The sequence below is a fragment of the Cheilinus undulatus genome, linkage group 19, assembly GCF_018320785.1.
Source record: "Cheilinus undulatus linkage group 19, ASM1832078v1, whole genome shotgun sequence".
Classification (NCBI taxonomy): domain Eukaryota; kingdom Metazoa; phylum Chordata; class Actinopteri; order Labriformes; family Labridae; genus Cheilinus; species Cheilinus undulatus.
The window spans coordinates 26,622,666-26,645,976 of record NC_054883.1 but is presented as its reverse complement, the minus strand read 5'-3'; the positions used below and the strand labels follow the sequence as shown (position 1 = coordinate 26,645,976).

Sequence of the window (23,311 nt, the reverse complement as noted above, 5' to 3'; positions counted from 1 at the left end):
CAGAGCCAGGCAGCTGTGGTGTGAACATAAGATCAACATAAGGTCAAGGGGCAGACTAATAGCTTGAGTGCTTTCCTCCATCCAGATTGTCGCATTTTTAAATTTGAGAGGATTGTATTTCTCCTGAGTGGGCTTGGCTTTGGCTCATTCAACAGACATGCTCCCATCTTCCTAGAGCAGATTTTATGGCCTCATTTTTCATGATTTTGAATCTTATAAATCTAGAGATGTTTTATTTGACTGAAATTTGACCTGGTGGTTCATAACACAGTGACCTGTCATAAAACCTAAATACAGACTTCTTTTCACTTTATAGGGTCTTTAAGGTGGAGCTGAGAGTTAAGGTGGGGCTGGGATATAAATAAAGGACACCTGTAATTTCTCAGAGTACTGCGAGGTAGAGCAGCAGTCTGACCTGGTGGAGGGTCAAAGCTCCCATCTTTGTGACTAAACCCTTTCCTATGCCACTGGAGACTGAAGTCTGGGAAAGGCTGGTCTAGTTTACTGGTTTTCAACCTGAGGTCTGGGACCTCTCAGGGGGGCCCAGACATCTCAGAGGGAGTGTGAGGGTCTGTCTGCTCTGAGGATGTCGGACTTAGATCAGGATATATTCACTAAAATCAGAATCAAACATGGAAAAAGATCAGAAACAGGTTTTACAGTGAGTGAACCATGTACACGGGTTTGTTTGGGATTTATCAGTGAAATTATTCAAACTGATGCTGAATGTTGACAGTAATGCATCTCTTTTATATCCAGGTGTGGGCCCCTGGGGGCCTCAGCTTTTCTTATAACAATGGAGGGCTCCAAGGAGAAAATGACTGGAACCTCTGGTCTAATGTTTGGATAAAGAGGATTATAATGTTAACGTAAGGACTACAGTACCTATAATGCATGTATGACACACTTCCTGCTGATCTGTCCCCAGGTCCGAGGTCCACCAGGGTTTAAGATCTGCTGGTCTAAGTAAGTTCTAAGGTAAACCTGCTGATTTTATTCTTATGTTTTTGAATTAGAGCCTCTAAGGTACAGCTGCTCTTAGGTTCAGTCATCTTCTTTCCATGCTGCAGCTCAGCCTGATGAACTTTTTCAGACATGTTCAAGTCATGTAAATAAAGATGAGGAGAAGGGTCAGAGTAGTTTAAATGTTATTGATAAGTGATAATATCTGACAGACTCCACAGGATAAAACACTCAAAGATTTAACATGATGGATCATTTTAAACAGAAGTAATCAATAACATATTAATACATGATCAATAACATGTTAATACATGATGAATCCACACAGAGCAGCTGCAGACAGACTGAATGTTTGAACAACAAGCATCTTCATCCCCTCTTCTTGTAACAGCGAACCCCATGACATCTGCCCCGAGCTGCAGACTCTAACGAACACAGACGGCTGATTGATCAGTCCTGAGAGAGCCTGAGGGATACACGGGAAATATGATCCAGTATAAACCCAGTTTAATCCAGTATAACTCAGTATAAACCCAGAATAACCCAGTAAGGTCCATGCTGATCCAGTAGAATCAAGTATGATCCAATATGTTCCGTCAGGTGTAACTGGGACTCCTTCTGTCCCAGTATAAACCCAGTATGACCCAGTACGTTCTGTCAGGTGTAACTGGGACTCTCTCCGTCCCAGTATAAAGTGTCTCTAGCTGCTGATCTTCCAGAACATGATCTGTCTGTCATCTCCTCCAGTGATCACTGAGCTGCAGAGCTCGTTCATCCACATGATCGTTACTGCTCCTGTTTAAACACAACACGAATTATATAATAATACAAATATTATTATCATTATTATTAGTAGTATTAGTACAACTAAAGAATATTTGAATCTAACGACTAAATCTAAAATAGCGGTATAAATTAGCCCTGACCTTTGAACTCCTAAATCTAATGGTCTGTAGTCAGAGAGAACATCAATGCAAAGTTTAAACAAAACCCCTCAAAGCCTTTAGGAGACATCATGTTCTCAGGCTATCACCAGTGTGAGGATACAGGAAAACAGAAACTCAGGAAGTGTGTGGAGTAGACTGACAGCTGTACCATCTACAGACAGCTTATACACTGAACACAGTGTGATGTGTACCTGAGTGGGCCTGTATCCTCTTGGTAACGGTGTTACTGATCAGATCCCATAGCAGCAGATCTCCAGACTGACCTCCAGCCAGGACCAAGCTACCGTCCCAACAAAAACACCTGCAGAGAACCAGGAACATCATCTTTAACCTTCTATCTATGACTTATCAGAGTATCTCTACTCATTACACAGACTGACCTCTGATCCTGCACATGCTCAGAACAGGAAAAACAAGCACTGAGATTGATCATGTGACCTAAACTGACCTCTGCTCCTCGTCAGCCTTTACCGAGGAGATGACCATCCCCGTCTGCACATCCATCACCTTCATGCAGCAGTCTGCTCCCACGCTCAGGACGTGTCTGCTGTCTGAGGAGGAAAGAACGCCATCAGTGATGTCACTTTATTGAAAGGTTTAATCTTCTGTAGTGGGTTTGATTCTTCAGAGCCAAAGACTGCTCCAGGATCAGATTAATCTAGGTTTCCTCTCTGTAGATGGTTTTATTTAATAAACTTGAATCAAATTAATCTCTTTTAAATACACTTTTAGAAACCTGCATTAGTCATTTTGAAGACCTAGTACAGGTGCAGAGGGCAAGTCATCAAAAACAGTTTGCCAGTTCCTTAGTAATGACTGTTTCATTTTCTAAGTTGTCCGACCAACCAGAACCAGGTCAGGTCCAAATCACCGACACTGGGACAGCAGAAATATATGTTAAAGAGGGCTGATAGATGCCCATAAATCCTGAGTAGGATGGTTGTGTTGACACCTCCTGTTAGCGGCTCACCTGGACTAAAGGCGATGTGGTGGATGTTTCCGGTGTGACAGTTGACCTGCTGCAGGGTGGAGTAGCTGCTGGTGTCCCAGATAGAGACGGTCCCATCTTTACCTCCAGAGACGAGTAGAGTCCCTGACGTGTTCAGAGAGATCGTGTTCACCTGGAAAACGGTGAGACATGGGGAGTGTTATAGAAGAGAAGCAGACCAATAAACATCATATTAATTATTTAAAAATCGAAGGGTTATGTTATAAAATAATGTATTTTTGCTGCTATAGCTGCATTCACGCTAATCTCTTCACCGTCTGCTGGTGTTTACAGGACTCTTCAATTAAAACACACCTGTAAGCTCCGCCTTTTTCTCATACACGATACTGTATTGGTCAAATAAGTCAGCTTTAACCGTTAAAAGATGGCTCCTCCTGATGATAGACATAAATCTGGTCTATCCATCAGCTCTGAAGTTGAACTTTAACAGAGCAGAACATCAGTCCTGTAGGTCTGATCTAACATATGTTCGTGATAATCCTAATTCAAAGTACCCTGAGTTATACTTTAAAACTGACCCCAGCGTCGTGCTCAAGTTCAGACAGCAGGTTCAAGTGAGCTCTCTTGTGATTGGCTGAGCTGTTAGCGGGACACTGCCACACCTGGGAACAATCACAAAACAACACAACACCTGTTAACACAAAACGGCCATCTAAACCTTTAAAACCAGTCACAGTGTGTCCTCCTCACCTTCACCGTGGAGTCCCAGGACGCCGTGTAGAGCCGATCATCAAACCAGCACAGCTGACTGACGGCGTCATCGTGACCCATCAGAGTGTCCTGTCTGCGACCGAATGGGACTGAGTAAAAATACCTTAGGATGAGAAAGATAGAGGTCAGAGGGAAAACGGATAGGAAAACTCTTCACCTTCTTTTTTATTTTTTTTAAAACTTACACATTATTATCCCAGGAGGAACAGACAACAGTTTTACCATCAGGAAGCATCAGACACGAGGACAGAGCCTGAAAAAGAGTTCAATATTTAATAAACAGCACAGAATCAGATCTGAATATTAAATATACTTAAAGTTGTGAAATAAAACCAGAGTCAGACCATGTTAGAGAAGGAAACACTCCTCTGGAAATCCTTCAGCTCTCTGGAAAACATCTTCAACGTCGAGTCTGGAAGAAAAAAAACACCAACGGGAGAGGTATTTACCGTATTTTTTTACCAATTTATGCTTTTTGACTTTAATTATTCTGTTTATGTATAAGGAGCAGTGAGCTCAAACTTCTCTACTTTATATGAAATCAGACAGCTGTTGTCAGATAATCTAAATGATAACTTTAAAATGAGTCTGATATTTATGAAGAAGAGATTTCTGCTTATAAAACTCTTACATCTCCAATAATCAGCTAACTGTACCCAGATCAGTCCTGTTATTTTTTATTTTTTTTTCTGTTGTTGACTTCTGTCAGCATCATCAATATTTTTCCAGAATCAAAAATGAGAGAGGGAGGTGAAATCTAATGAATAATATAAACTTAATATTAATACAATGAAAAATTTATATATATAATTATAAAAGCAGCACAGATGTCAAAGAAAGGATTCCTATTTGTTTTAAATCCTTTCTGCATTTACACAATAATCACCAAAGGTTTTAGAGTTACTTTGAACAATTTAAATTTTTTAATACTTAAAGACATAATTTAACATGCTTTAATGAATTAACAGAAAGACAACAAAACATAAAGATATTTATTATTTCAGCTTTTAGATTAAATTTCAAAAACGTTTTCAGACCTTGTGATGTGGAGAAAATGGCAGATCCATCTCGACTAACAGCAACACCTGTCAGAGCTCTGCAAAATAAAAATATATAAGGTAGACATTAAAAACACACTATTCTTCACTATACTCATTCTATGTCACATTCTGCTGACTCATTCTATGTAACATTGTGCTTACTTGTTCTTTGTTACATTGTGATGACTCATTCTGTTTGTTGTGCTGACTCATTTATATTATACATAGAGCCGACTCATTCTTTGTTACATTGTGCCGACTCATTCTTTGTTACACTGTACTGACTCATTCACTGTGTTACACTGTGCTGCCTCACTCTTTACATTCTTTTATGTTGTTCTGATTTATTTATATTATACATCATACTAACTCTTTGTTAAACTTTGCCTACTCATTCTTTGTTACATTGTGTTGACTCATTCTTTGTTACACTGTGCTGACTCATTCTCTGTTACACTGTGCTGACTCATTCTCTGTTACATTGTGCCGATTCATTTCTATTATACGTTGTGCTGCCTCACTCTGTTACATTGGGCTGACTCACTCTTTGTGGATCTTGTGGCTGCTGATCAGGTTCAGGTTTCCCATGTTGGTCCACACCAGTTTCCTGCTCTCCTCGGTCAGATCCTCGAAGGAGGACTCCTCGCTCTGAGACACTGAAACAGAAAAATGAACACTCAGACATGACAGTGAAATATGAAGATGTTCTGATCAGTAACATCAGCTCCCAAACTTTTATTGATCTTCAGTTATATTTTCAGTTTACTCAGTAGAATATTTTCTCTCCAAAACATTTGGATTTCATGTTTTTTTTATTTTATTATTTTACAGTGTTGTGACAAAGTAATTACCCCTAAACCTAATAACTGGTTGTTCAAGCTCATGATAACTGGCATTGTATCTTTCCTATCACTGTGGAGGAATGTTGTCTCACTCTCTGCAGCAGAACTGTTTTAATTCAGCAACATTGGAGGGTTTTCCAGCATGAACGCCTGTGTAAGGTCATGCTACAGCATCTCTATCAGATTTAAGTCCAGACTTTTACTAGAACACTCCAAAACCTTCATTTGATTTTCAGTCCATTCAGAGGTGGAATTGCTAGTGTGTCTGGGATTATTGTCCTGCTCCATAACCTAAGTGTGCTTGAGCTTGAGGTCATGAACTAATGGTCGGACATTCTCCTTCAAGATTTTCTGGTAGAGAGCAGAATTCATGGTTCCATCAATTACAGCAAATGTTCCAGGTCCTGGACCAGACCATCACACTACCACCACCATGTTTGACTGTTGGTCTAATGTTCTTTTGATGAAATGTTGTGTTAGTTTTACTCCAGATGGAACAGGCTGCATATGTTCCGAGGTAATCTTTTGTCTGATCAGTCCACAGAATATTTTCCCAGAAGTCTTGGGGATCCTTGGAAGGTTCACCACTGTTTACAGTTTTCTCCATTTGTGGATAATAGCTCTCAGCATGGTTGGCTGGAGTCTCAAAGCCTTAGAAATGTCTTCTTAACCCTTTCCAGACTGCTTGATGTCAGTGGCTTTGTTTCTCGTCTGTTCTTGAATTTCTTTAGATTGTTCCATGATGTGTTGGAGATCTTTAAGTCTACTTCATTTTGTAAGACAGGTTCTATTTCATGGATTTAAACATTCAACAGGTCTGGCAGTAATCAGGTCCAGGTGTGAATAGTCAAACTGAAACCCTAACCCTAACCTTTTTCATGACAAGATCAACAGGGCTCATTAAAACAGTGAACTCTGACATTATTTAAGAATATGTACGTACCTGGAGACATATCGCTGAGCGGCGAGCTGCTGCTCTGGCTGCGGGTCATGTTGCTGAGGCGGGCCGTGATCCTCTGGGGGTGGGGGGAGCTGAACAGCTGTTTGGGGGTCTGACCAAACTCCAGGATCTGAGTCAGCATGGCGATCCGCTGGTCAGGGTCCTTGATGCTAATCAGAGAGACAGGAAGTGTTGGCGTGTTTTCACTCCTGTAGTGACCAAAACCCTGTTTATTATTTGTATTAATGATATGATGCCGGTAAAAATCAGTTTTGTTTTCTCATATGCCAGCTGATGTCTCTTTAGTTTGTGCATCCAGGATGACCTGATATCAGAACTCTCTGTCCCTCCTCTGATTCCAACAACAGTCCATCCATCATCTCTGTGTCTCTCTGACTGTGGTTTGGTATCTCTACATGCTGATAAGAATGAATGAAAGCCAATTAGCCACCAGCTAAGAGGATAGAGGAGCCTCTTTAACAGCTTTTCTCCCTCATGATGTCATAAACATGCGTTTATAGGACACTGATATACTATTTAGGTACTAAATCTAGTGGGTACTAGTTAAACTGGTATGACAAATGGGGGTCCAGACTAACTAGGATGTAAGAAAAAGATGAGTTTTATAAGCTTTAATGGATGCCATCATTGTCAAAGGCAAGGATGGAATGTTTTCCTCTGACGGTGATGTCATCCTTTGAAAAAACATGAAAGGCTTCTTAGAAAGACATCAGCATCAAAAGCAGTAAATGGAATGTTCATGAAGCTGGAGATGTTGGGGCCTTTTTCCCCACATTTTCACCAAATATTAGAGCATACTTTGCAACTTTTGGAAAAGTGGGTGGGTGACAGTCGACATGAGAGAAAGAATGTTAGAACTGAATTTCAAGAGTGCATGTCACAATGGAGTCCTGATGTGATGTTTATTGATGAGCTGGTTCCAAGGGCTGGCTCCGATTTGAGAGACAGTTTCCTTTTTTCCATTCTTGTTGTTTTAAAGACATAAAAATCCAAGCTGGCACCAACTTTAGAACTGTATGAGAGCCTAAAGACTGGCTCTTCTTACTGAACTGAGCCAAATAAACAATGTTTGTGCTCGGGGTGTTAAACCTGTCACAGTCGATGCCTCCCTCGTAGGTCAACGGGTGAAACACTGAAACACCACAGAAGAAGAACAACATCAGGATCTGTTCCTGTCTATTTGAATCAGTCCATAGTAATGTCTCTGGACCTCAGTCACCAACTAATCTCAGGACAGACTAGGTCCTGAAGCTCTTCATATGCCATTTTCAAGACAATTCTGACAGTCACCAGAGATTTCTATTTTCTGATTAGCTCTAAGAACACTAGAAGGCACTCTGACCTACACCTGAGTGCTGATATGACTGTCTGATTATTAGTCTTTTATTAATTAGCACTCACATGTGCTTAACTAGGTTAAATACTTCACAATAACATCATTTTGAATGATATCTAAAACGCTTTTATACACTAAACTCTTTATAATATTAAATAATATGCACAATGATATGACTCAAATTAAACCCTGTAATGTTTAATCTGAACTGTAAAATATAAAATTATTCATATAAACTAAGCATGAGACTGGGAATATTTCATTAGACACTCATCTAAATCAATAAATACTGACCTTCACAAAGGGATTTAAATGATACTCCATCACTTTACAGCTTCAGATATTACAGCTATTTAACTACTATTGAATCCATCTATAATTCATACTTCTTTATTCTGGTGTGAATCAGTAATATTATCTGATTTATGTGTTTGTAGTTAACATATAACATCCTCTCCTGGTGCCAAGATAAATCAGTATACAGTCCTATTCGAGTTTGATTTGGATCAGCTCTATGTCCACTCTAGAACTATCTCAGTATATCTAATCTTTGGAGTCCAGTCTGTTATTATTTTAATTCTGCCCTGCAGTCTCATGCCCATATTTGGGTCTGAGTGGGTGTGTCTCTATGCTAATTAGGAAAAAAGTGCATGAGCTTCCATCTTACAAGGACCTGGCATTTATCAGTCTAAGATTGTATGATAGATCTGACAGAGACTTCTCTGAGAAACTTGTTGGTGATGTTGGTGAATGAGGCAGAGCGTTTCAGACTTCTGATCGGTTAAAACCATCATTCACCGTTATGAGCGGCCACAGCTTCACTCCCTCGCTGTCTGAAACCAAACACGAGATCAATCCACTCGTGAAGATGCTCAGACACAAACTGACTCTCCAGAGCAGTGCGGTGTTTCTGCAGGAAGTCAGCGCTGTCTGTGAACAAACACCAGAGAAGAAGAACCAGAGGAAGGATTATAAACATTTAAACTGTTTAACTCCTCTAACTGAAGCACCAACACCAGAGAAGAAGAGCCAGAGAAAGAGATTATAAAACGTTTAAAATTTTTATCTCCAATATTGAAGCTCCAACACCAGAGAAGAAGATTGAGAGGAAGGATTATAAACATTTAAATTGTTTAACTCCTCTAATTGAGGTACCAACACCAGAGAAGAGTCAGAGGAATTCAAAAATCTTTGAGCACCAGCACCAGAATTTACTAATTTAAACCCTTAAATAGAAGGTCATTCCTCCTTTAGAAAAGAATCAGACTAGAGAGTGGGAGGAGGGATGAGCCTACGTTTCTGGTTTAGGATTTAACATGTGGATCTGGATTGTACCATCCTCATTTTTAAAGACTGTAAACAGGAAGTTACCAGAGGCAGGTCTTAAGACTGTAAACAGGAAGTTACCAGAGGCAAGTCTAAAGACTGTAAACAGGAAGTTACCTGAGGCAGGTCTTAAGACTGTAAACAGGAAGTTACCAGAGGCAGGTCTAAAGACTGTAAACAGGAAGTTACTTGAGGCAGGTCTTAAGACTGTAAACAGGAAGTTACAAGAGGCAGGTCTTAAGACTGTAAACAGGAAGTTACCTGAGGCAGGTCTTAAGACTGTAAACAGGAAGTTACCAGAGGCAGGTCTTAAGACTGTAAACAGGAAGTTACCTGAGGCAGGTCTTAAGACTGTAAACAGGAAGTTACCAGAGGCTAGTCTAAAAACTGTAGGAAGATACCAGAGGCTGGTCTTTAAACTGTAAACAGGAAGCTACCTGAGGCAGGTCTTAAGACTGTAAACAGGAAGTTACCAGAGGCAGGTCTAAAGACTGTAAACAGGAAGTTACTTGAGGCAGGTCTTAAGACTGTAAACAGGAAGTTACCAGAGGCAGGTCTTAAGACTGTAAACAGGAAGTTACCAGAGGCTAGTCTAAAGACTGTAAACAGGAAGTTACCTGAGGCAGGTCTTAAGACTGTAAACAGGAAGTTACCAGAGGCAGGTCTAAAGACTGTAAACAGGAAGTTACTTGAGGCAGGTCTTAAGACTGTAAACAGGAAGTTACCAGAGGCAGGTCTTAAGACTGTAAACAGGAAGTTACCTGAGGCAGGTCTTAAGACTGTAAACAGGAAGTTACCAGAGGCAGGTCTTAAGACTGTAAACAGGAAGTTACCTGAGGCAGGTCTTAAGACTGTAAACAGGAAGTTACCAGAGGCTAGTCTAAAAACTGTAGGAAGATACCAGAGGCTGGTCTTTAAACTGTAAACAGGAAGTTACCTGTGGCAGGTCTTAAGACTGTAAACAGGATGTAACCTGAGTCTGGTCTAAAGACTGTAAACCCTGAAGTTATTTTAGGTTGGACTTAAGACTGTAAACAGGAAGTTACCAGAGGCCCACGGTGGGAGAACCACGTCATTGACCAAACTCCCGTTTTGTCTCCGACCCAGATCAAGACTCAGTTTGTTCTCCAGAAAGCTGGAGTCGTTGCCGTAGAACTCAGGAATCAGCTGTTAGGAGAAGCATGTATATAATCATAAGAAGAATAAAAAATCACTCCAAAATAATGTCATAAAGTGACATTTTATCATAGTTCACCTCTTTAAAGTCGGTGGCTCCCTCTAGACAGTTTTTCCAGGTCTCACCTACACTGTTAAATAAAAATCATTGTCAGTCAAAAACATGAAAATCCTTCCGAAAGACTAAACAAAATATTAATTACAGTATTGTGGGCGTACCTGTTGAACATGCGATCTGCGTGGTCATAGCGTCCGTTCTGCAGACACAGCATGTGTTCAGGAGCTGCAGACAGGACATAAAGAGTTAAACACCTCAACAGGACAAAATAGAAGACTGGGACTTTAGTCCACATGCTCTCAGCATCTCAGTCAGCGGATCGATGGATTACACCGCCAAGGTAAGGGAACTGATCTACACTATTCACAGACACAGATAAGATGGCAGCATCCAAGGTATCCATAAATACCTGGATCTTTGTTTTGGTCCAGGAGACACTCAGTTCCAACTCTTTAGCCTCCTGACTCAGATTAGATTGATTACCATCACTGAAGCCAAATTCAGACTAGGTCTTCTCTGATTTTATTTATTTAAATAAAGTCCGTGCTGTAGGAGGGTCCAACAGGACAAAAACAGACAGTTTACATGAATTTCTCTGTTCTTCTATGATGACAATGTGTCGTTTTAAAGAGATGGAAAATCAAAAACTCAGTAGTGGCCAATGGCAATCCTTCTATAGTCCTAAACTCTTTTTGCCTTCAAGGCCTCTCAGAGCTGTGAATACCCAGCTGAGGCATTTAACCACCAGGTCCTGGTCCAAATCCCCAACAGTCTTTCATAAACTCTAAATATGACCAGGTATGTGGGACGTACCGACTCTGACCAGGTAGAACAGGACATATCCTGGAGATGAGTAGTGACTGCCGTACATGAAGGCGGGGTCGGGCATGCCTCTGTACCGAGCCTGAGGACACAAACATGCCATGGTCAATAAATATTTAAATATCATTTATTGTGTATTTATTGTGGTGGGTTTCAGAAGACCAGTTCAGACCAAAAATTAGTAACAAGACCAGCTGGAACTCTAAGAGACCATGGCTCTGTCCAGATACAGCCCTGCAGTTCCTACTTAGCCCTATCACTACTCTACATTTACTACACTCCCCTCCAGGTGTGGTGGGTCCTACTTCTTGTAGGGTGAAGGTCTAGGACTATATGGACCTTCAAACTGAGATTTAATAGAGGAACACTCCAAATTGACTCTATTTGTCTTCATGAAAAATTATTACAATCAAATAGTATGTTCATTTAATGTTGTTTTAATGGATTAAGGTCCTTTTATTTTGAAAAAGCATTTTCATTAATCTCATAGAAATGTCTGGTATGGTCGTCTCATCCATTTCCATAAATGTTGTTTAAGAATACTGTTGATGCATCAGGAACTTGACAGGACTGCAGTTCAGTCCTCAGCGGTGGTACATGCCTACCACGTCACGTGTTGCTCTCACAAGCCCATTGGGCTTTTAAAGGTTCTGTCTAAACCCCTGGTCTATTGGTGCTACCCAGATGGTAGTGAAGTATCTACCCTACATAAACGCTCAGGTCTGAGCTAGTCTTTATTGAAATTAGGTTTCTCTAACCAGCAGTCTGTCCAGTCTCTCCTTGTTCAGAGCTCCCACTGGTTTACTCAGATCTCTGAAGGAGGCTGGGTTGGTCAGGTCTGAGAATCAGAGGGAAACATGATGGTTAATAATACAAAGGCAGAATGAACCAATCAGGACTGAGGAACACAATGAACCAATCAGGATGGAGGAACAGGAGTATCTCTGGTGTCTTATAAACCCATGAGGGAAGGGTTCTTTTTGTGCTTGACACATACATAAAGTAGAATCAGTTTAATGTGAACCCTGATTCCACGTTCACCAAGTTTCTGGTTCCTACAGCCTGAACTAGAGTGACCCCGGTATCCCGTCTGTAAATGCCTTCCTGTCCCCTGTCTCACCCAGCTGTTTGCTGCTGTAGTCGCTGAGAACCCAGGGGAAGACCGGGTACTGGGACAGGTCATTACAGCTGCGGTCGGCCAGGTTGTTGAGGTGTAGCAGGTACTCATAGTTACTGAGGTGACCACGCTGCCACTGCAGCATATAGCTCTCTGCTGTGTGCTCCGTCATGTGATTCTCTGAGGATAAAAACAGCAGAGAGGTCAGACAGGTTCTATAATGGGGAATACAAATGATCTGGATCAGAGCTGACAGCTGATCAGGGATGAGGACAGAAACTACAGAACATTCCCTGATCTGGAGGGATTATTACTGGCTTATATTCATTGTGGAGGGAGAGATTATTGATGAGCAATGGTCTCTAATGAGAATACGGTATATCTCACCAAGAAATGTGGCAATGTAGTAGTAGATCTCATCTCTGTCCTCTGTTTTGTAAAACTTCAGGTAGATGTCGGAGCAGAAATCATTCTCAGTGCAGAAAACTTCAAGACCCTGACGGAGAGAGACAGATGGAAATAAACTACAGCATGAGAACAGAAATAGGGGGAGATCATTTAGATTTAGATTAATCAGGAATATTATAAAATTCTCTTAAATAACTCCTTAGTCTCAGCATCAACTTTAGAGAAGCTAAGAGTCTGCTCTTTATTATGAAGGACAGGAACTGACTCCTGTTTGAGAGACAGTCTCCTGTCTTCCATTTTTCTTGTTATTCAATCCATATTTAAAAAGCTAACTGGTACCCCATGAAAGACTGGTTGGGATACAAAAGACTGGATATTATTAAATTGGCAAGGTTGGAATGTTTAATGAGCTTTAAAGTATAACATCATCTTCAATAGAAAAAAACTGAATGCTTTATAGACTTCAAAGAATGACATCATCTTCAAAGGCAGAGGATGGAATGTTGGTGAAGCTGGGGAAGTTGGGGATGCCAAACAGTAGGCCATAACCCTAACCCTAACCCTAGCTCCACCCACGTCTCCAAAAGTTGCCAACAAAGGACAGTCTACATAAGGAAAAGATTGTTGATATATCTGTTCTACTAATCCAAATTTAAAAATCCAAACTGGGACCACATGAAGAGCTGTTTGGGATCCCAAAGACCAGCCTTTATTCCCGAGTTCAGCCCAATGACTGACTGGTTATAAACAGCACACAGCTCTGGTGTTTTGAAAGCTCTTCTCCATCACCTCGTTTTCCCATGTCTGTGTCTGCTAACTCCCTCTGTGCTGTGATTAAAACACAGTGTTTGGGACTAAAACAGAGATCTATACCACATCCCTCAATATTCATCTGTCGGTTTCATTCTCACCAGAGGTCTGAGTCCATGCCGTCGTTTGTAGATCCGTCTCACTCTGTGCAGTCTGATCTGGATCACCTGCTCCTGAAAGAACAAGGACTAAAACCTCAGCTGGACGACAGAACTCTTCAAGTCATGATCAGACATTTAACAGCAGATCTGGGCGTCTCACCGGGTATCCATTGAGCGGTTGGAAGTAAAGGTTTTCATCAGTGATGCAGACGTGACCTGGGTTACACACCAGAGGAGTGACTCTTTCCACTGAACACTCCATGTGAGGGCGCTCTGCTACGCTCTGGAAACTTCAACAGAAAATAATTCATGAAGGAGCTACAACTGATTCCAACAACACGTAACTGACACATGGCCACTCTGGGCTAAAATGGTTACTGTGGTGTCTACATCTATAAAGTCTATACTAGTGACAGTAAGAGACATTCACCTGGTACACGAAACACTAAAGCAGAATCAGATCTGTCCTAAAGCTCAGAATCAGATCTGTCCTAAAGCTCAAACACTCAGATCTGTCCTAAAGCTCAGAATCAGATCTGTCCTAAAGCTCAGACAGAATCAGATCTGTCCAAAAGCTCAAACAAACAGATCTGTCCTAAATCTCAGAATCAGATCTGCCCTAAAGGTCAAACAGAATCAAATCTGTCCTAAAGCTCAAACAGAATCAGATCTGTCCTAAAGGTCAAACAGAATCAGATCTGTCCTAAAGGTCAAACAGAATCAGATCTGTCCTAAAGGTCAGAATCAGATCTGTCCTAAAGGTCAAACAGAATCATATCTGTCCTAAAGCTCAAAAAATCAGATCTGTCCTAAAGCTCAAACAATCAGATCTGTCCTAAAGCTCAAACAGAATCAGATCTGTCCTAAAGCTCAAACAATCAGATCTGTCCTAAAGGTCAAACAGTATCAGATCCACAATCAAATCTGTCCTAATGGTCAAACAGAATCAGATCTGTCCTGAAGGAAAGGTGTCAGAGAGAGAAATCAAACTAAAGTTTATCTATGTGATGTCAATAACATACCAGTTTTTATCAAAGGAGGACCTGGCCAGTCGGGACTGGAGATTAGCTTCAATCTAAAACACCCATAAAGGAAAGATTATAGGTCTGAATATACATGATTATACCTGATAAATCAGCAGGAATTTAACAGAGAGATTATTGTTAATAGACCCTGATGGACTGACCATGGCGGTCTGATCTCCCAGTTTGTCCAGACGAGACGCTCTGTGGAGCTGTGGAGTTATTACCAGAACAACACAGACAGAGCTGTTAATGAACGCAGAAATAACTCATTTTTATAGATTTTACTCAGAAAAATGATGGCACATCTCAGTTAATCCGTCATCTAATTCCCTGTGGGATAATTCAAATCAACCTGCTCTTTTCATGTTTTCATACCTGCAGCAACGTCTGAACCACATCCTCCGTTTTACTGCAAACCTCCAACTGAAAACAGATTTTCTGGTCCCCCTGAAAAAAAAGACAAAGATCTTCATCTAACTCGGATCATTAGATGGTTTTATCCTGAGGTAAAGTTGATTAAAAAAAAGTTTTTGACAGAGTTGGAGCCAAAACCACTACAACTGAGTTCCTGAATGAACTTTGAGACTGGATAACAGGGAAAATTATTATTTAATCTGACCCCAGGGCCTGGGGCCGACCCACAGATCCATGATTCTGAATCTCATCTGGGCTAACAGTAGAACATGGATGAGAATGTTTTATTTATTTATCCATGATTGTGAGGTATAGGATGGTCTCTGAAAATGGCTCCAAAAAGAAAAAAGGAAAAACCCTCTGCTGATCAGACTCACCCGTTCATTCCTGTATGGAGCGATCACATTACTCTCTTTAATGTAAATCAGCTGAAAACACAGAGGACACAAACTATCATTAATATCAGAGGGATATGTCATAGTTAAAGGATTAAAAGTTTAAAGTTACACAGCTAAGTTTAATTAACTGAGATCTAAGTTTAGTGAAATGAGTTGATTCAAGTTAGACAGCTATGTTTATAAATTTTAAAAGTTAATGTTAGTTACACTAAGTTAAACACTTTTAAAGTTAATTTTAGGTTAAGCTAAGCTTCAGTTAAACTGTAAAAATATCAGACAACAGCGGCACACAGACTCAAGAATAAAATCATTTAAATACATGAATTAAAAAGTAGTCCGTGCTGCAGCAGAGCGTTTGAATCTACAACACCAACATTTAACTCGGCAGAAATAAAATCCACCAGACGATTCTAGAAGATAAAAGTGTTAATAACCAGGAGGAGGTCAGAATAATAAAACTAGTATAGGCTTTAGACGGTGGTTCTTGGACTCAGGAGAGGAGGAGGCCCTTGTAACCCCAACAATAACTGCTTTTTTTTTTTCAGCCTGTTTCAAAGCTGATCTAGTTCTGGTCCAGGAGGAGATGATAATCAGGAGGCTAACGATAATGTTAATGATCCAAGCACTGGTATAATCCATGAGGACAGAGGAGGGCCTTTTAACTGGGGCCCGCTGAGGGGCCATGTAAAGTCCATGGGTGGGTCTGGTTTTGACTCACCTGTAGACAGGAGATAGAGATGGCAGAAGGCCGAGGGCTGGGGGAGGAACAGGAAAGGTCAAAGATCATTAAAAATCATTTGGTGGTTACCTAAGATAATTTAAGTTATTTAACATTAATCACAGAGATCTTTCTGACAGCATCAGAGCTACAGTAAAGCAGCCAAAGACATTGAAGGATATTTGACATTAAATAGGGCTAAATGTTAGTGAGGAGAAGGTTCTACTCTCTGACTCTCACAGAAAGAAGGACATGCTGCAGTTCCAGTAAGATGTTGATTGTTCAGCAATGATCCCCATGGAGGAGTAAACCGATCTCTACTCCATCGTCTGGATATATTCTGATCTGGTTTAGTCTGAGTTTAGTCAGGCTAGCATGTTAACAGGGATTATAAACATCCAGTTTTATTCTCACTATCAGCATGAGTTGCCGTTATCTGTGTCCCAGCGTGCTGCCTGTGCTGAATCATTTCTACACCAGTGTGACGTCCCAGAACCAGTTTGGCAGAATAAACATGAACTGCAGAGACTCACTCTGAGAATGGGTTGGTCTCTCCTTCCACAAACTTTATGAGCTGACAGTCTCTGAGAGGAATCTGAACCAACACAAAACACAGACAGGTGAATAGATCCATCACTGATCAGCTGTCTAAAACTCTTTATTCAAGACTGAGACATCTTCATCTGGATTGGACTGGCTCAGGCAGACATTAAAGACTGTCCTGTTAGCTGATGTAATCTGGACTAGTAAACTAGAATCATAGTTTTATTTCTATAGACTCTCAGAAGCAGGTAAACTTAGAGTTAATGTTTTGCCTTTAAATGATAGAGATATGTGCTATATTCATAAGACAGAATAAAATCATTTTTTTAACCAAAAAGCTGTGATCAGTCAGCACAGTTAAAATAAACCAATTTAAATAATAAAGGGTTAAATCAAACCTTGATGATGGGCTCGGCGTGATCATCAGGATCAAATATGATCGATTTAGAGCAAACTTTAAAGGAGCCGCGGACTTTTCTGGAAGGAAAAACACGACTCAGGTTAGAATGTTACAACTGTCTCTTTAAACATAAAAACATCAGGGACATTAAAAATCAGGATTTCTACCATGTTAAACCTTTTATAACCTGAACTAAGAAAATTTACACTTATAAGCATGACAAATGAAAGAAAGATAAGATTTCTCAGAGAATGAAACCAGAGTGGATTTGCACTACTTATAAAAATGCACTGTTTATAGTATTATTCTGTTAATGTTATATTATTCTGTTAATAATATTATTCTGTTAATGTAAAATTATTCTTTCTATAGTATTATTTTGTTAATTTAATATTGTTCTGTTTTAACATTATTCTATTAATGTAATATTATTCTGTTAATATTATTCTGCTCGAAATATTATTCTGTGAGTAATAATCTTCTGTTAATGTGATATTATTCTGTTGATAATATTATTCTGTTTATGTAATATTATTCTGTTTATAATATATTATTCTGTCTATAATAATATTCTATTAATGACACATTATTCTGTTCATAATATTCTGTTAATGTTATATTATTATGTTTATAATAGTATTCTTTTAACGTAACATTATTCTGTTAATAATATTCTGTTAATGTAATATTATTCTGTTTACATTATTATTTTGTTAATGTAATGTTTTCTGTTTATAATATCATTCTGTGAAGTTATGGTGTAGTTTAATGACTGTAGGTCTGCTCCTGGACTAAGACTCTGTATTTTCAATGACTACAGTTAAACTTCATCTAAAGACAGCGTCCCATGCGTTAAACAGGCTGTTTTTTACATGGATATGAACACAAGTTTATGAACTGACTGAGGTCCAGTTATTTATTTGTCCACTAAAATCTAAATATAAAGATTAATTTAGAGCCTCTATTCTATCATGATACCACGTCATCCCTACTGACTCCTGATTCTCTACAAAAATCAGAAACCCCCAAAACAAACCTTAAATATTAATAATTTTTATTCTCCATGTTGGCCCACATCTGTCTCCTTCATGACAGAAAACCATCTCAACGCCGTCCTTCTACATTGACCTTTACTCACCCCAAAGGCCAACAGGATCCAGTATTTGAACAGCTGATCCTTAAAGAACAGACAGACTTTTAAACCTTTCTCCAAACATCACCTGAGAACACCTGAAGGACTACAACTTCCTGTTTCTAGGCATCATAAAGAGAACACGTTAGTAAAATAAAATTGGCTCCTGACAGAGGAGGAACAGGATCACGAATGATGTTCAGGGGCTCTTCTACCCAGACTATGGTTTATGGGGTTCAGAGGCCAGACATTGTCAGCGGGGTCCTATGTGGTCTGGGTTCTTATAGGCTGGATTATTCAAATGCTGGATCAAGGGTAGGCTGGGTCCATTAAAGTCTGGGTTTATAGGCAGAACCAATGGAGGTGGGGTCCTTAGTAGACTGGGCCCCTAGTAGGCTGGGTCCTTAGCACACTGGGCCCTTAGCGGACTGGGTCATTGTAGACTGGGCCCTTAGTACACTGGGTCCTTAGAAGACTGGGTCTTTTTAGACTGGGCCCTAAGTAGGTTCTCTACCATACCTGCTCACTGCTCTTTAGACCTTTGTTATGGTCTCAGAGCTCAAGAAAGGTCTTCCACATGGTGGATCAGGAACTAGTCTAGGTCAGACTGAGGAGGGAGTATTTCAGAGGAGTTAAAGCTCCTAAAGCTCCCTGCCTTAGACCCTCTCCTCTGTCTCCGGTTCACCTCCTGACTCCTTGTTTCCTCCTCACTGCTTGGTTGTTCAGACTCATCAGCCTGATGGACCTTAACGATCACTCCTCAATCTCAGTCTGCCCTCCTATTGGCTGACTCTGAACCTCCACATGGAGCATCACTGATGAGGAGCACAAATCCATCTTAACTCCTTTATTGATCCATAATGATCATCAAAGTTAATTGACTGTGATTTATTGATCCATTATGATCATCAAAGTTAATCTACAGTGATTTATTGATCCATAATGATCATCAAAGTTAAGCTAGTGATTTATTGATCATAATGATCATCAAAGTTAATCTACTGTGATTTATTGATCCATAATTATCATAGAAAGTTTATCTACTGTAATTTATTAATCCATAATTATCATAGAAAGTTTATCTACTGTGATTTATTGATCATTATTCTTATACAGTGTGTCTTCTCTGTCGGATGTGTTTTTTCTCCCTCTATTGAATCTAAAGAAATGAACCTCATGTCAGAGCAGATCTGGGTGATTAGTTTATCGATCATCAATTCTGATCTGATGGTGATGTTAAACCCTGATATTTAAACTCGACAGCTCCAAATGAGATTACCTGTCCTCCTTGGAGGAGGTGGGGACGAGCTTCGCTGTGTGCTGCTCAAAATAATATTCCTCCAGGTCCAACAACAGCAGAGAAAACCTGAACCAGAACCACAGTGAAGGATGTTAGAGGATTTAGAACCACATGTCTGCTGCTTATTCAACATCAAACATTCAACAATAATCATAAAATAAAACTACAGACACGTTATTGAAGAGGCTATGATGTTTACCAGGAGGCTGCAGGAATCACAGACAGACCAGGTAGCATCACCTGCCCTCAATTTACCATTAATCTTAAATAAAGGCCAGGGAATGGTCGACCATGGTAACCCTGACTTTACCATGTCTAAAAATAAACTGTTCTAGTTTATTCACTGAACAACTTCATTAAAGTTAAGATTGTTTTTTATTTATTTATTCTTTTTAACATTTGATCATGTGATTGTTTCATACCATACCCAAGCTACCCCCCACCCTCAGTTGGTCTGTTTGGCACTATGAATGAGGTTTGTTTGAAGGATGGAATTTTTTATAAGCTGTAATGGATGATGTCATTTCAAAGGCAAGGATGGAACGTTTTCCAGGCTGTAAGGGACGACATTATCTTCAAAGGCAAGGATGGAAAGTTTTATAGGCTGTAAGAGATAACATAATCTTCAAAGGCAAGGATGGAACGTTTTCAAGGCTGTGAGGGACGACATTTTCTTCAAGGCTAGGATGGAATGTTTTATAAGCTGTAATGTATGATGTCATTTCAAAGGCAAAGGACAGAATGTTGGTGAAGCTGGGGATGTAGGCAACTTTTTCCTTCCATTTTCGTCAGCTAGCAGACTACAGTGTGTAACGGTTCAACAAGGATCTAGAACAGTGGTTCTCAAATTGTGTACAGTAGAACAAGTGTGCATCATTACTAAACTACAGAACGACTAAACAGACTACAACACGTTTTTAAGAGGCTGCTTTCTTATTTTGCTTGGACATGAACAGATGTGGCTTGAGATTTTGGTTCCATGTCGGATATGCCTTAAGCAAGAAAGTTTGAAAAACACTGATGTAGAGAGCAGTGAAGTAAATGAGAAACTTTCTCTCTTCAGGAAACAACAACAGATGGAATAAAACCATCTTTATCAGAGATACAGTATATCTGTTATCTGACGTGTTAATCCACCTCACAGCTGACACTGAAATATCTCCTCTTCTACTCTGCAGAGTGGACTGATCCTGAAATCTGAAACCACCCTGAGAATCCTCTAAAAGCTTTTAGAGAGGCTGCTGGGAAATTATGAACATTCATGATTCATTACATCCTTATTTAATAAGACTCTACTGTAGTTCACTATGGATGGTAAATATATAGACTCTGATATAACTAGGACAGCCACAATATCAGCATTTAAACTTCACTTTTATCTAATGATAATCCTGTTTGATAATATACTCACTACTCAGATCCTGCTCTGTGTTCTCCGCAGGCAGATTTTAAATATAAATAGAACTGAAGGACTGAAGAGTTTAAAGCTTATGGAGACATCAGAACAATAAACACATGAAACATTAACCCTGTCTGCACATAGAGTATGAGGACATCACTACAACACAGCAGTCATTTCTGATGCCAACATTTAGAGAGAATTATCCAAAACCAGTAAACTTTAGCTTCAATGAAATGTTGGGAGAATGTGCTGTTTGTGGCATTTATGTGTATGTGTTTTATTGGGAATGGGAGGGTAGGAGGGGGTCCTGGGATTTTCTAAATAGTTTTCATGGAAGTTTATGGGAATTTGGATTTGTTTGGACGTTCCTGTCATTTTCTTGGTATTTGGAGGAATAAATTCGCATATTTTGGGGAATTTGTGTAGAATTTTTTGGGGGGGAGGTTTGCTTGAGCATTTTCAGGAATTTATCTGGAATTTTTATAGTTTTTTACATTGGAATGTTTAGGCTTTAAAACATTTCACTGAACATTTGGGGACAACATAAAAAAAATGGTGGTACTTTTTATTGGAAAATTCTATAAAATAAATGTATGAAGTTTTACACAGAATAAAGCACATTTCTTTGAATTTTTAAGATCTTACTAACTTATCCCCAAGGAGGAGCTTAAGATGATATCAGGAACATATACTTAAATAATCAATGACCGTATACTTAAATAATCAATGACTGTATACCTAAATAATCAATAACGGTCAACTTTAATAATCAGTGACTAAATAATTTAATAATCAATGACTGGAAACTTGAACAATCAATGACTGTCGACTTTAATAATCAATGACTGAATAATTTCATAATCAGTGACTGTAAACTTTGATAATCAATGACTGTCAAATTTAATAATTAATGAATGTAAACTTTATTAATCAATTAATGTAAACTTTAATAATCAATGAATGTAAAATTTAATTACTAATGACTGTAAACGTTATTAATCAATGAATGTAAACTTTAATTATCAATAACTGTAAACTTTACTAATCAATGACTGTAATCTTTAATAATCAATGAATGGAAACTTTAATAATCAATGACTGTCAGCTTTAATAATAATGACTGTCAACTTTAATAATCAATGAATGGGAACTTCAATAATCCATGAGTGTCAAATTTAATAACTAATGACTGTAAACTTTATTAATCAATGAATGGAAACTTTAATAATCAATGACTGTCAACTTTAATACAATGAATGGAAACTTTAGTAATCAATGACTGTCAGCTCTAATAATAATGACTGTCAACTTTAATAATCAATGAATGGAAACTTTAATAATCCATGAGTGTCAAATTTAATAACTAATGACTGTAAACTTTATTAATCAATGAATGTAAACTTTAATAATCCATGAGTGTCAAATTTAATAACTAATGACTGTAAACTTTATTAATCAATGAATGGAAACTTTAATAATCCATGAGTGTCAAATTTAATAACTAATGACTGTAAACTTTATTAATCAATGAATGTAAACTTTAATAATCAGTTACTGTCATTGGTTTAATACCACAGCAGACCTAACAACCTTGTATCTGGTTATTGGTATTTTTATGATCAAAACCTACATACAAACTTCTGCACACTCTCTCAGCCTAATAAAACATCAGTAATGACTTAGTATTTAAATTATATACCAACCTCACCGCTGTTATTTACCCTATATCATGTAAATTTTAATAAGAAACAGCCCTAGGACCGAACCCAGGAGAACTCCTGTGATAACACACTGAGGTTAGACTTTTTTTTTTTTCAACTTTATTTTATCTATCTAATCAGCCTGCTAGAGTTTACTTTCAGTCTCTGATGGGTCCATGCCAAGTACTCTTTTTTCATGCGAAATAGATCTAGTTTTGGTACTTTAGGATCGCATCGATCATTAGATAACAGAGGCCTAATCGATTAAACCCGCTGTATTAAACCAGTTTGGTGACTTTAGATACGTTTAAAATAACAGTCCCTAACCGGACCACTACCACCCTGTCCCTCCCTGACTTTAATTAGAGTTGTTGTTGATCTGAGAGGACCATCGGCCCAGCGGACAGTCGCACCAAAACCATCAGCTCTGAGAGCCTCTCTGCTCGGCCTGACTCCTCGTGGTGACCCGTTAGGGTTCATGGTACCATTAGCAGCTCATGCATCGTCTCTTACCTATGTTTGGTTCTCTCTCTGCTCTTTAAAAAAGCCATGACCGATCACCATCCTCCTCATACAGCCAGCACTCACCGATGCATCCCTGTCAACACGGAAACCTGCGGGACACCACGTGACCACGATCCACCAGCTGAAG

At 39.2% G+C, this 23,311-nt stretch overlaps 1 protein-coding gene across 1 annotated transcript; it reads right to left on the bottom strand.

The window, feature by feature from the left end:
• Positions 1–1,196: 1,196 nt before the first annotated feature.
• nsmaf (neutral sphingomyelinase (N-SMase) activation associated factor) lies at positions 1,197–23,294 on the bottom strand. Its single transcript, XM_041814331.1, has 31 exons — positions 23,173–23,294; positions 19,537–19,623; positions 17,124–17,202; positions 16,716–16,777; positions 16,183–16,219; positions 15,444–15,494; positions 15,028–15,099; positions 14,814–14,861; positions 14,650–14,702; positions 13,788–13,917; positions 13,628–13,699; positions 12,696–12,804; positions 12,312–12,488; positions 11,950–12,029; positions 11,183–11,273; positions 10,531–10,594; positions 10,391–10,442; positions 10,182–10,302; positions 8,608–8,739; positions 7,563–7,605; positions 6,456–6,622; positions 5,215–5,326; positions 4,668–4,726; positions 3,975–4,042; positions 3,816–3,883; positions 3,610–3,733; positions 3,438–3,521; positions 2,881–3,031; positions 2,359–2,461; positions 2,102–2,211; positions 1,197–1,758 (listed from the first exon to the last, which is right to left on the bottom strand). The coding sequence occupies exons 1-31, from the start codon at positions 23,208–23,210 to the stop codon at positions 1,664–1,666; spliced, it is 2,739 nt and encodes a 912-aa protein (XP_041670265.1). The 5' UTR covers positions 23,211–23,294; the 3' UTR covers positions 1,197–1,663.
• Between the last annotated feature and the right edge of the window lie 17 nt (positions 23,295–23,311).